The following is an 11,584-nucleotide window of genomic DNA, read 5'->3' as shown; positions in this document are numbered from 1 at the left end:
GACCCACCCAGTGAGCCTTGACAGCATTTCCTTGTATCCACCTGCATAAAAGTGACCAGCCCTCTACAAGTGGCAAGGAACACAAAGAGCGGAGACACAGGAGAAGCCCAGGAGCACCCCGTGAGAGGTCGTCCTTCCTCAGAGGATTTGTTCATCAACCATCCCAGCCCTCGTCCTTTACAGCTGCAGAGAGGTGATCTGCTGTCACTGTGGGTGGCCTATTATATCCCAAGTGCTGGGTATTTTGTAGAATGGGGAGGGGTATTCTGTATAGAGGCTGAACTTTCCAGTACCTTATTTTCAATAAGAAACAGGGAGAGTGGGAAAGGAGGAAGGAAGAAAGGGAAGGGGAAGGAATCTATTTTTTTTAGAAATATGATGATTTTATTTTTTATTTTATTTTATTTTTTAAATTTTATTGACGTATAGTTGATTTACAATGTTGTGTTAATTTCTGCTGTACAGCAAAGTGATTCATTTATACATATTCTTTTTCACATGCTTTTCCATTATGATTTATCACAGTATATTGAATATGGTTCCCTGTGCTATACAGTAGGGACTTGTTGTTTATCCATCCTATATATAAGTTTGCATTTGCTAGTCCCAAACTCCCAGTCCTTCCCTCCTCTCTCCCCATCCCCCTTGGCAATCACAAGTCAATTCTCTATGTCTGTGAGTCTGTTTCTCTTTCGTGGATATGTTCAATTGTGTCATATTTTAGATTCCACATGTAAGTGATATCGTATGGTATTTGTCTTTCTCTTTCTGACTTACTTCACTAAGTATGATAATCTCTAGGTGAAAGCATGTTACTGCAAATGGCATAATTTCATTCTTCTTTATGGCTGAGTAATATTCCACTGTATATATGTACCACATCTTCTTTATCCATTCATCTGTTGATGGACGTTTAGGTTGCTTCCATGTCTTGGCTATTGTGAATAGTGCTGCTATGAACATAGGGGTGCATGTATCTTTTTGAATTATAGTTTCCTCTGGATATATGCCCAGGAGTGGGATTGCTGGATCATATGGCAACTCTATTTTTAGTTTTTTGAGGAACCTCCTGTTTTCCATAGCTGCTGCACCAATTTACATTCCCATCAACAGTGTTGGAGGGTTCAAGGGAAAGGAATCTAGCATTTACTATAAACTTTTTGTTCTAGGAACTGTGCTGGGCACTTTAGAATATGTGTATTTTTAATCCTTTGGAGTATTAAATATCTTTTTAAACATAAGGAACACCACTGGTTCAGTGGGATCCGATCAGAAATGTGTTCTTTTTTGTCTGCTGTAAGGAAATCTGCTGGATCTCCAGTTGCGATCCCAGGAGGAACAGACCTGTAGGTGGGGGTGGTGCAGTGGTAAGGGGAACAAGCCACCTGCCTTCACATCCTGGCTCTGCCACTTGTTGGCCATGTACCTTGGGCAGGTTTCTCCACCTTGCTAAGTGTCAGTTCCCTCTTTGGTAAAATGGGGATAGAAACAGAACCTGCCACATAGGATGGTTGTGAGCATTAAATAAGATAATTGTGGAAAATACTTGGCATGGCACTACAGGCACGTGGCACGTATGATAAACGTTAGCTACTACTGTTACCTGAATCAGCCGAGATGTCTGGAATCGCCTCACCAAACTAAGGGGGACCTCTTTTTTCTCCACATCTTTCTCCTCTGATGCTCCCAGCAGGGGATGAACCGGCAATGCCCCACTGCTTCTGAGAGTTGTCAGAAGAAAAACTGTGCCCCCTTTTAGTCACTTGGCTCTCTAGAAGCACCTTATTTGCCTTTCGAGGGGATAGAGCTCTGGGGGACTCTATAGTCTCGCCTGTCAATGGGGTCTATTTTTCTGTTTTGTCAGAAAGAGGTTGGAAAAAGAGAAATCAAGTTCTTTAACATAATGCCTGCTCTACAGTGAGGTCTCAACCTACACCTATCCCTCACTGAGAGTGATGCTGAGTTAAGGAGAGAGAAGGAGAAATGGTTTTCTAAGCAGAGTTTGCTGTTTCTCAGAGAAGAGCCTGGGATTCCCAACGGTGATCGGGGTGGGGAGAGGGGAGCGGGGACAGGTATGGCTCATGCTCTCACACGTGTGTGCCTAGAGCAGCTCTAAGTATAGTTAGGAGCGGGGGCGTCCACAGCCCCCTCAGCTGGCTTCTTATGCGTGCTGCCTCCCTCTCTTCCACTGCTGCACCCACTACGCTTATGCAACACACACCTGGCTGGGAATGAGTGCTCAGTCTGCACGTGGAGGAGGCTGGGCAGAGGCTGGTCTATTCCCATGGGTTGCCCTCTGACTTACCTTTAACGCTCAGCTCTGTTTGTGAAACATGCTAGTGCTGGAGAAAGTCGGAGAAGGAGAACTCAGCAGGCTGTGCAGTTATGCTTTGGGCACTTTTCTCAAGGTGTGTTACACGACACTATTGAAAGCCGTCCAATGAAAAGAGGCAGAGAGAAAGGCAGGAGGGGCGTGAGAACTAGAAGAGGCAGCAGGCATCTCAGGTCTGGCCCTGCCTAGAGGCTAGCGAGCTGCAAACCTGTCCCTGGTGCCTGCTGGCTCAGTGTGTGATGGAGGGGAAGCCGCCACCTTGCCATCTGGGGGTGTCTCTCTTCACTGTGGCTAATTAGTTATTAGATGCCCCGCACCTCCCTTTCCCATCTTCTCCAGAAGGTGACATCTTCACAGCTGACTTCAAAGGAATGATTTTAAGCAGATACACAGTAGGGGTTTATAACAAAAGGGTGTCGCCTATTTGGGGGGCAAACATAAAAACCAAATGTGCTTACAGCTCTATTTACAATAGCCAGGACATGGAAGCAAACTAAGTGTCCATCAACAGGTGAATGGATAAAGAAGATGCAGCACATATATACAATGGAATATTACTCAGCCATAAAAAGAAATGAAATTGAGTTATTTGTAATGAGGTAGATGGACCTGGAGTCTGTCATACAGAGTGAAGTAAGTCAGACAGAGAAAGACAAATACCGTATGCTAACACATATATATGGAATATATATATATATATATATATATATATATATATATATATATATATATATATATATAAAGGTCATGAAGAACCTAGGGGCAGGATGGGAATAAAGACACAGACCTACTAGAGAATGAACTTGACGCGGGGAAGGGGAAGGGTAAGCTGGGACGAAGTGAGAGAGTGGCATGGACATATATACACTACCAAATATAAAATAGCTAGCTAGTGGGAAGCAGCTGCATGGCACAGGGAGATCAGCTCAGTGATTTGTGACCACCTAGAGGGGTGGTATAGGGAGGGTGGGAGGGAGGGAGATGCAAGAGGGAAGACATATGGGAACATATGTATATGTATAGCTGATTCACTTTGTTATAAAGCAGAAACTAACACACCATTGTAAAGCAATTATACCCCAATAAGGATGTTAAAAAAAAAAAAAAGAAAGAAACAAAATGTGCTTTTATAATTTTTCAGATCTGTTGCCTAACTCCTAGGGCATATTACCAACACTGTTTTTCCTATTTAATTTATTAGAAACAATGCTTCTCACCCCTGTTGAAAAGTGAGCCGTGTTGAGTCATGAGAGTGATTTACACACGAATTTACTCCCTGGGAATTGGGAGAGCACTGGATCAGCCTCTCTAGGGGTGGAGCGGGGGCAGGGGGGACAGGGAAGGGCTCATTCAATTGATTTAAAAAAAATCCAGAGAAGGAGACACATGCCCCAAGGTCCACAGGCTGAGGTACTGAGTCCTGTTTTCTTGGCTGCCATCTGGCCTGCCCCGTGAGGTCCACAGGGGAACTCAGTTGGGGTCTCTTTCCTTGCTTTTCACTTTTGGCTGGGAAGCTGACTTTATCCCTTCCTGTAGGACATGCAGGCACAGGGTGTTTCTCTCTGCCTCCTGGGTGTGATGCTCTTTCTGTGCTCAGTGCATGCCCGAGGTCTCAGGAGATGTCTGATTTCCATGGACATGCGCCGTATGGAGGAGAGTTTCCGAGGGATCAAAAACGCCATTGTGAGTACGGGTTTGGGGTGAAGGTGTGGGCAGGGGGGCGTGCCTCACTTTACATCTTAACGTGGAGAGCCAGTTCTTTCTCATTACCTTTGTGTCTCTGGAGAATGTGGAGTACTCACTGCTTGTGTCTGTTCTTATGTTTTCCTCCACAGCAAGCTAAGGACACCTTCCAAAATGTCACCATCCTGTCCACATCAGAGACCCTGCACAGCATTAAGGTATTGGCCTGTGTCTGCTCGTTCCTCTATTGTCATTTTTATGGTGAAGTGGCGCAGGGCTGAGGGAGAAATCCTCACCCTGTGCTCTTCTCTTTCCTAACCTCCAGTGAACTCTGATGCTCCGGTTTCTCACATGTGAACTGATGTGTGAGGGCGCACTCGCGTCTCAGCGACCTTGAACCCCATGGGAGGGTGTTCACCCAGGGAGTGATTGGGGTGCCACACGCTCAAATGGGACAGGATGTCTAGGGCTTAGGGTGACTCTGGAAGGTTTCATGGGGAAGTTGAGAAAATGAGCAGTGACTTAAAACCTGAGTAGGCTTGGGGTTAGTGGCTAAAAGAGACGGAAGGGTTTTGGGGAGAATGGGTATGCAAAATCAATGGATACATGTCAGGGGACATAGAGGCAACCAGGGGGAATTCCCTGGCATTCCAGTGGTTAGGACTCTGCTTTCACTGTTGAGCACGCAGGCTCAATCCCTGGTCAGGGAACTGAGATACTGCAAGCCGCGCGGCACGGCCGAAAAAAAATAAGAGACAACCAGGCTCGTGGTGTGAGGGACACGAAGGCAAGTGGAAGAGAATGAAGTGCACAAATACATTGGAGTCATTTTACCAAAAACCTTAAGCCAGGCCAAAATGGAAACTGACTAGCTGAGCCTCGGTCTTCTTTTTTTTTTCTTTTTTGGCTGTGCCGTGCGGCCATAGGGAGTCCCTGCAGGTTTTTGAGCCAAAGACTGTATGGCCACAAAGTCTTTTAGACAGTCTGGTGATGTTCTTTACAACTGCCAGCTTGAGGCACAAAAGCAGGGAGGGGATCAGTCTACTTGTCCAGAGAGAGGTGGTGAGAGTGTGTTACAAAACTGTTGGCTTACGAGGTGATAATTCACTTTACAGAAGGGGTCACTGAGAAGTGCCTTTAAAAGCGAGCTCCTCCAGTCCTTGTAAGCATTCTAGAAAGATCCAGTTCTTTCAGGCATTTATGTGACAGAGTGTAAGGTACATCCACAAAGAGTTACTTTTTCCTTGGGCTTCTCTGCACGAGATAATTCTTCTAGGCAGTATTAGGCCTGATTTATTTATGGTAAACACATGGGTCCACTTCCTAAATACTATTCCAGCCAATGGTATAAGAGACTCAGAGGATATGATAGCTGGAAGGGACCTAAAAGGCCATTTGTTCCCAAACCATCATTTTCAAGTGACCAAATTGATATCTTGGGAGAAAGAATGACTAGTTAGTGGTTGAGCCAGGAATAGACCCCCCAAGTCTCATGCCTCTGTCTCCAGATTCTTTGTCCTCTCAAGGTCTAGAAATAGCTGATGTGGCATAAGGAAAGGGGTCAATGAGGATGCAGGTCTTTGCCATATTTCTCCCCTCCCCACCCTCTCCCTCCTTGATAAAACAAAGGTTGCAACTTTTTGCCCGGTTGGTTAAGGGAATTAGCAGGAGCAGAGGAAAAGGAGGGTTTTTGTGTTGCAAGGTGAGTTTCCACGTCAGAAAATCTGCCTGTCGGGCCAACGAGGCTTTGCTGCTTTAATGCTAATGAAGATAAGTGCACCACTGGCTGTAGCCACTTCCCTTCTCAGACTGAGCCACAAATCTCCTGCTCTGGCTCTCAGGGCTGAGTGCAAAGTGCTAGAAGGAAACTCTGCCTGGCCAGCTGCTTTAAACTGTGCCTGGGGAAGTCAGGAGCTTTCCCTTAGGGAGAGCTGCACTCTGCCCGAGGAGGATCTGCCCAGATGTGTGCATTTCGGCAGCTGTCAGTTTCCACTCTTGCACATCTCAGCTCCATCCAAGTGATCCCTGAAGTTTAAAAAGGACAGACTGCGGGCTTCCCTGGTGGCGCAGTGGTTGAGAGTCCGCCTGCCGATGCAGGGTCGACGCAGGTTCGGGCCCCGGTCCGGGAAGATCCCACATGCCGCGGAGCGGCTGGGCCCGTGAGCCATGGCTGCTGAGCCTGCGCGTCCGGAGCCTGTGCTCCTCAATGGGAGAGGCCACAGCAGTGAGAGGCCCGCGTACTGCTAAAAAAAAAAAACCCAACAAAAACAGGACAGACTGGAGGAGGGCTGAGCAGGGGGGCCAGGATAAACACAGTGTCATTACACAGGAAGGAATATGTGCCCAGCAGAGGTCTGACATGCAAGAGCCATCGAATAAACACATGTTGGTGGCTAGGAGATGTTCCAGAGAGGCAGACTTCAGCACAATGTAAGGAAGTACTTTTCAAGACAGTTGCTCAGATATTGGTCCTTTCAAAAGGGAGGTGTCTGATGGAAGCGGTTAAGCCGAAGTTAGGGATGACTTGTTGGAGATGCTGTAGAGAGAATGCTAGTCTCTGACTGGGCTCCATCGCTTGTGAATATATCTCCTGGCCATGTAAAAAGAGGGTAAGAACCGCAATCTCTCCTTGGTGCCTTTGTCATAAGTAGCTTTGGTGTGGTTAAGAGGACCCTCGGAGACCAATATGAATTTAAAAAAATGACTTCTAGTGATCTCACTCCTTCTTGCTCCTACCCAAGCAGGCTGCTTTGATCTCTAAGATAGTAAGAGAAGAGGGCCTCTGGGGCTTTCCCTAATTTGTGTCTGTAGCCCTTAGATGTGTGCTGCGTGACCAAGAACCTCCTGGCATTTTACGTGGACAGGGTGTTCAAGGACCATCAGGAGCTGAGCCCCCAGATCTTGAGAAGAATCAGCAGCATTGCCAACTCTTTCCTCCACATGCAGAAGAGTCTACAGCGATGTGTGAGTCACCAGCAGCATCTGCTTTCCGTCTGCCCCAGGGAGAGCCCAGGACATGCTGGCCCCAGTCAGCATTCCGAAATGGATCCTGGACTCAATGGAAATTCCCGGCCCTGTCGCCCACGGGGAGAGCTGTTGGGAGCCTCTTCCAGTGGTCCCTCTTTGTCCAGGGCTTCCTCCTCACCAGACCCAGTTTCCTCATGGATAATCTTCCTGTGGTGACCGACTTATATCAAAGCATCTCTTAAGTGATGCCGGGGCTGGCCTGTGAGAGAGGCATACTGAGGATGCCGGGCTTATCACAGGCATACCCCTAGTTTCTTTGTTTCTGGCCCTTTGGGGTTTCCATACCAATTCACCTCTGGGTGGTTCCCTGGTATAGCCTCTCCTAAGGATCACCTATTCATTCACTGGGATCTATTAAAGACAAACCACAGAAACAAAACCAAACCCAAACAAACCGACAAAAACTTAGACCAGGAGAAAACCTGGACTCTGGCCCCATCCCTGCTGAAGATTTCCTTTGTAACTTTGTGGCAAGTTACTTCACCTCTCCGTGCCTTGGGTTCTAAAATTGTTAGAAGAGGTCATGACCCCTATTCCACTTACATTAAGATTCATTTAACCAATTATTTAATTAACTGGCCCAACATATTCATTGAGTGCCTACCTAACGCTGTACTGGGTGGTGACACACAGACTTGGAACCTACTCTCCAGGCCTTTCCAGCCCTGGGGAAGTGCAGGGTGACTCTACACGCAGACCCTACTGCCCCCTTCTGCCTAACCTGGGTTTACTCACCTGACTCTCACCTTGGGAGGAAGGAGAACTATCACTCCTCATGCGGGAGGTGGCGGTGAGAGTGAGCTGGGGTGGAAAGGTCCTCTGATGGGTGCTGTCTCTGCTTGATCACAGCAGGAGCAGAGGTTGTGTCACTGCAGGCAGGAGGCCACCAATGTAACCAGAATCATCCATGACAACTACCATCAGGTAAGGGAAGGGAAGAGGATGGGGAAGATGGAAATGGGATGTCAGAGCCTGATTGGGCAGCCTCCTCTCCATTCAAATTCATTCATTTACTCACCAGTATTTATTTATTTATCCTAACATCTTTATTGGAGTATAATTGCTTTACAGTGGTGTGGTAGCTTCTGCTTTATAACAAAGTGAATCAGCTATACATATACATATGTTCCCATATGTCTTCCCTCTTGCATCTCCCTCCCTCCCACACTCCCTATCCCACCCCTCTAGGTGGTCACAAAGCACCGAGCTGATCTCCCTGTGCCATGCAGCTGCTTCCCACTAGCTATCTATTTTACATTTGGTAGTGTATATATGTCCATGCCACTCTCTCACTTCGTCCCAGCTTACCCTTCCCCTTCCCTGTATCCTCAAGTCCATTCTCTAGTAGGTCTGTGTCTTTATTCCCGTCTTGCCCCTAGGTTCTTCATGACCATTTTTTTTTTCTTAGATTCCATATATATGTGTTAGCATACGATATTGGTTTTTCTCTTTCTGACTTACTTCACTCTGTATGACAGACTCTAGGTCCATCCACGTCACTACAAATAACTCAATTTCAGTTCTTTCTATGGCTGAGTAATATTCCATTGTATATATGTGCCACATCTTCTTTACCCATTCATCTGTTGATGGACACTTAGGTTGCTTCCATGTCCTGGCTATTGTAAATAGAGCTGCAATGAACATTGTGGCACATGACTCTTTTTGAATTATGGTTTTCTCAGGGAATATGCCCAGTAGTGGGATTGCTGGGTCGTATGGTAGTTCTATTTTTAGTTTTATAAGGAACCTCCATACTGTTCTACATAGTGACTGTATCAATTTACATTCCCACCAACAGTGCAAGAGGGTTCCCTTTTCTCCACACCCTCTCCAGCATTTATTGTTTGTAGATTTTTTGATGATGGCTCTTCTGACCAGTGTGAGATGATACCTCATTGTAGTTTTGATTTGCATTTCTCTAATGATTAATGATTACTCAGCAGTATTTATTGCGGGTCTGCCCAATTCTGTGTCTGCAAAGAGTGTGTTGGTCTTACCTCATCTGCTGGTTTCCTGGGCTCCCCTTCCCTATCATCCTTCCAGCATTTTCTTATGCCCTCACATATCAGACCTACGTTAAGTTTTGAGGGAAAGCACATACTGTTTAAGATGGGGGTGATAACAGAGGGAGCAAAGATCTCCAGAGAACTGTAAGCTGTTATACATGAAACATGCTACTTTCTGGGTGTCACTGTGGCCAGTAACTGACATCAGCATCCTGTGTGGTGACGAAGAATAGTGCTTCTCGTGTAGGTGCAGATGTTGAATGCACACCTCATGTAGAGGTGGAGTTAGAAGCAGTGTTTCTTATGTGCATCATTTAGAGATTCTGTTAAAATGCAGGTTCTGGCTGGTAGGTCTGTGTTTCAACCACACTCCCAAATTATGACAATGCTTTGAATAACAAGGAGCTGGGGAGTCCATTCAGACCTCTGCTTCTTTGTGGAGAGGCTCCATAGGATAATATAACAATGGCTGAAACGCATATTGCTCTTCCTATGAGCCAGGTATTGTTCTAAGTACACTAAATGTATTAACACACTTATTCCTCACAGCAATGCTATGAGCCATTATCTGCATTTGATAACTTAGGAAAGCAAGGCACAAACAGGTTAAGTAACTTAACTAAGTTTATACTGCAGCTAAATGATGGAGGTAGGGCTCAATCCCATGCCATCTGGCTCCACAGGACATACTTTTGGATTGTACCATCTCCTTCTATTCTGCTGAGGAAGAGCTGGAATAAGTCAGGAGACTTGGGTTCCAGTTCAGCTCTTCTACCGACCGGCTGTGTCACATTGGGTAGGACACATCCTTAGGGGTTTCAGTGCTTTAATTTGTCCAGTGGAAGCACCACCTTCTCCCTCCCCACTGCTGGGCACCTCTGGGATTGAGGCTTTCTGGGAGAACAGAAGCACTAAAGCAAACTGATGTGAACAGGAAAGTAAGCAGAACTGCCGGAGAAGCAAGTTGTTTTTTTCTGGGAAATATAGGAAAAAGAAAAACAGATGGCAAAGAATGAAGACCTTTTCATTTTGTTTATAAGTTGCTGACATGATTTAACTGCTTGTTTGTGGAAAGCAATTTAGGTCACCTATTAAGAAAATAATTTGAGGTCTGTATGCCCTGCAGATATAATGGTTGAATAAAAAGCAAACCTCATGGGGACCAGAACGTGGGGAAAGTGATTTGAAAACTATGACACGGTCTAGAAAGGCAGGTTCTTATGACGATTTCCATGGTTTCAGTTGGAGGTCCGGTCTGCTGCCATTAAGTCTCTGGGAGAGCTGGACGTCTTGCTAGCCTGGATTGACAAGAATCATCAAGGAACTTCTGCTGCCTAAAGACAAGAAATCTAAGTTTGGGGGATGAACAGCCCCTGAGAGGTTTCCAGTGGGAGACAGCCAACTTTGAAGGGGAGGGAGATAGGGAAGGCTCCATTTTTATGCAAATTGGGTCTTTTTGAGGAAACCTTCCTGCCCATTTGGAATTCTCTTCTTTGGGGCTGAGGTATTGTAGGGAAAAAATCTAGGTTTGAGCACATCTTACCCTGTAGCTACAAGTCTCACTGGCTCGGCCCAAGCTGTCTGATTCCACCTGAAAGTATCCAAGCAGTCTACTGTCATATTTATATGAAATATGTCTGTCAAAAGGTCCTGTGGGCCATCCTGTAGGGAGAGGGTGAGTTTCCCCCTAATTTATTGTGAACTTGTCTATCCAGTGTCTGTGATGTGATCTAAGTGGTATTCTGTAGTGCATATTGTACTGATTGATTTTTTTAATAAACTCTGTTCTTTACCAATGAGTGGAAGTGTCTTCTGATCCAGGGAGAAGGAACCATAAATGGTGACTATTAGAATTAAAAGGGCCTTAAAGAACAGAAACAGATGGGGAAACTGAGACCTAGAGAGGAATAAAAATTTACTCAGAGTCCCAAAGTGAGTTAGTGCCGAGGGTTTCAAACTGGACTCCATCCAGCACACTGTCCTCCACACAATGATCAAGAGGATGAACATAGGGCTTCTGATCATGACTCCTTCTTGCTACCACTCCATTTCTGACCTCCCTTTCTCTGTGTTTCTGTCTTTTCTCTCTGTCTCTCTGTTATTGAAATTGGGTCCCACTGCTCTACAAAATCAATACTCACAAATGTTGATAGAAAGGAAATGTGCCTTCAGTCAGAATGCTGGCAATCTGGGGAGATGGACTCAGCATCCCCCAGAAACCACCTCCAAAGATTCTGCTCGGACGTGAAAGCTTCTAAAGGGAAACAAGGAAGTAATCTCAGTTTATCACTGAGTTAGGGGGTCAGAGTCACCGCCATCCCCCACTGTGTGCAGGCTCGTCGACTCCTCCTGATTTTTCTTTAGATGCTATCTTGTTCACAAAGTTTGTTCACAAGATTACTGGAGGGGAAGCTGGGGAAGAGATCTGGTCATCTGTTGATTACCTATTCTTCATTTCTATTTCTTTGATCTACGGAAAGGATCAACAAGTTAGGCAAAGTACTGGGTGATCAAAAGATTTGAAAGGTGTGCT

At 45.8% G+C, this 11,584-nt stretch overlaps 1 protein-coding gene across 2 annotated transcripts; it reads left to right on the top strand.

Moving 5' to 3' along the window:
• Nucleotides 1-3,871: 3,871 nt before the first annotated feature.
• IL19 (interleukin 19) lies at nt 3,872-10,389 on the top strand (the record flags this gene model as incomplete). 2 transcript variants are annotated; one of them, XM_082667357.1, is made up of 5 exons in its annotated part: nt 3,872-4,015; nt 4,168-4,233; nt 6,827-6,979; nt 7,901-7,966; nt 10,294-10,389. In XM_082667357.1, the coding sequence occupies 5 exons, from the start codon at nt 3,872-3,874 to the stop codon at nt 10,387-10,389; spliced, it is 525 nt and encodes a 174-aa protein (XP_082523483.1). The 2 variants fall into 2 exon arrangements, with proteins under 2 accessions (XP_082523483.1, XP_082523482.1); XM_082667356.1 differs by having other exon boundaries at nt 7,892-7,966.
• Nucleotides 10,390-11,584: the final 1,195 nt, after the last annotated feature.

Source organism: Grampus griseus (assembly GCF_964374135.1).
Source record: "Grampus griseus genome assembly, chromosome: 1".
Lineage (NCBI taxonomy): Eukaryota > Metazoa > Chordata > Mammalia > Artiodactyla > Delphinidae > Grampus > Grampus griseus.
This window is presented reverse-complemented; position numbering and strand designations above follow the sequence as displayed.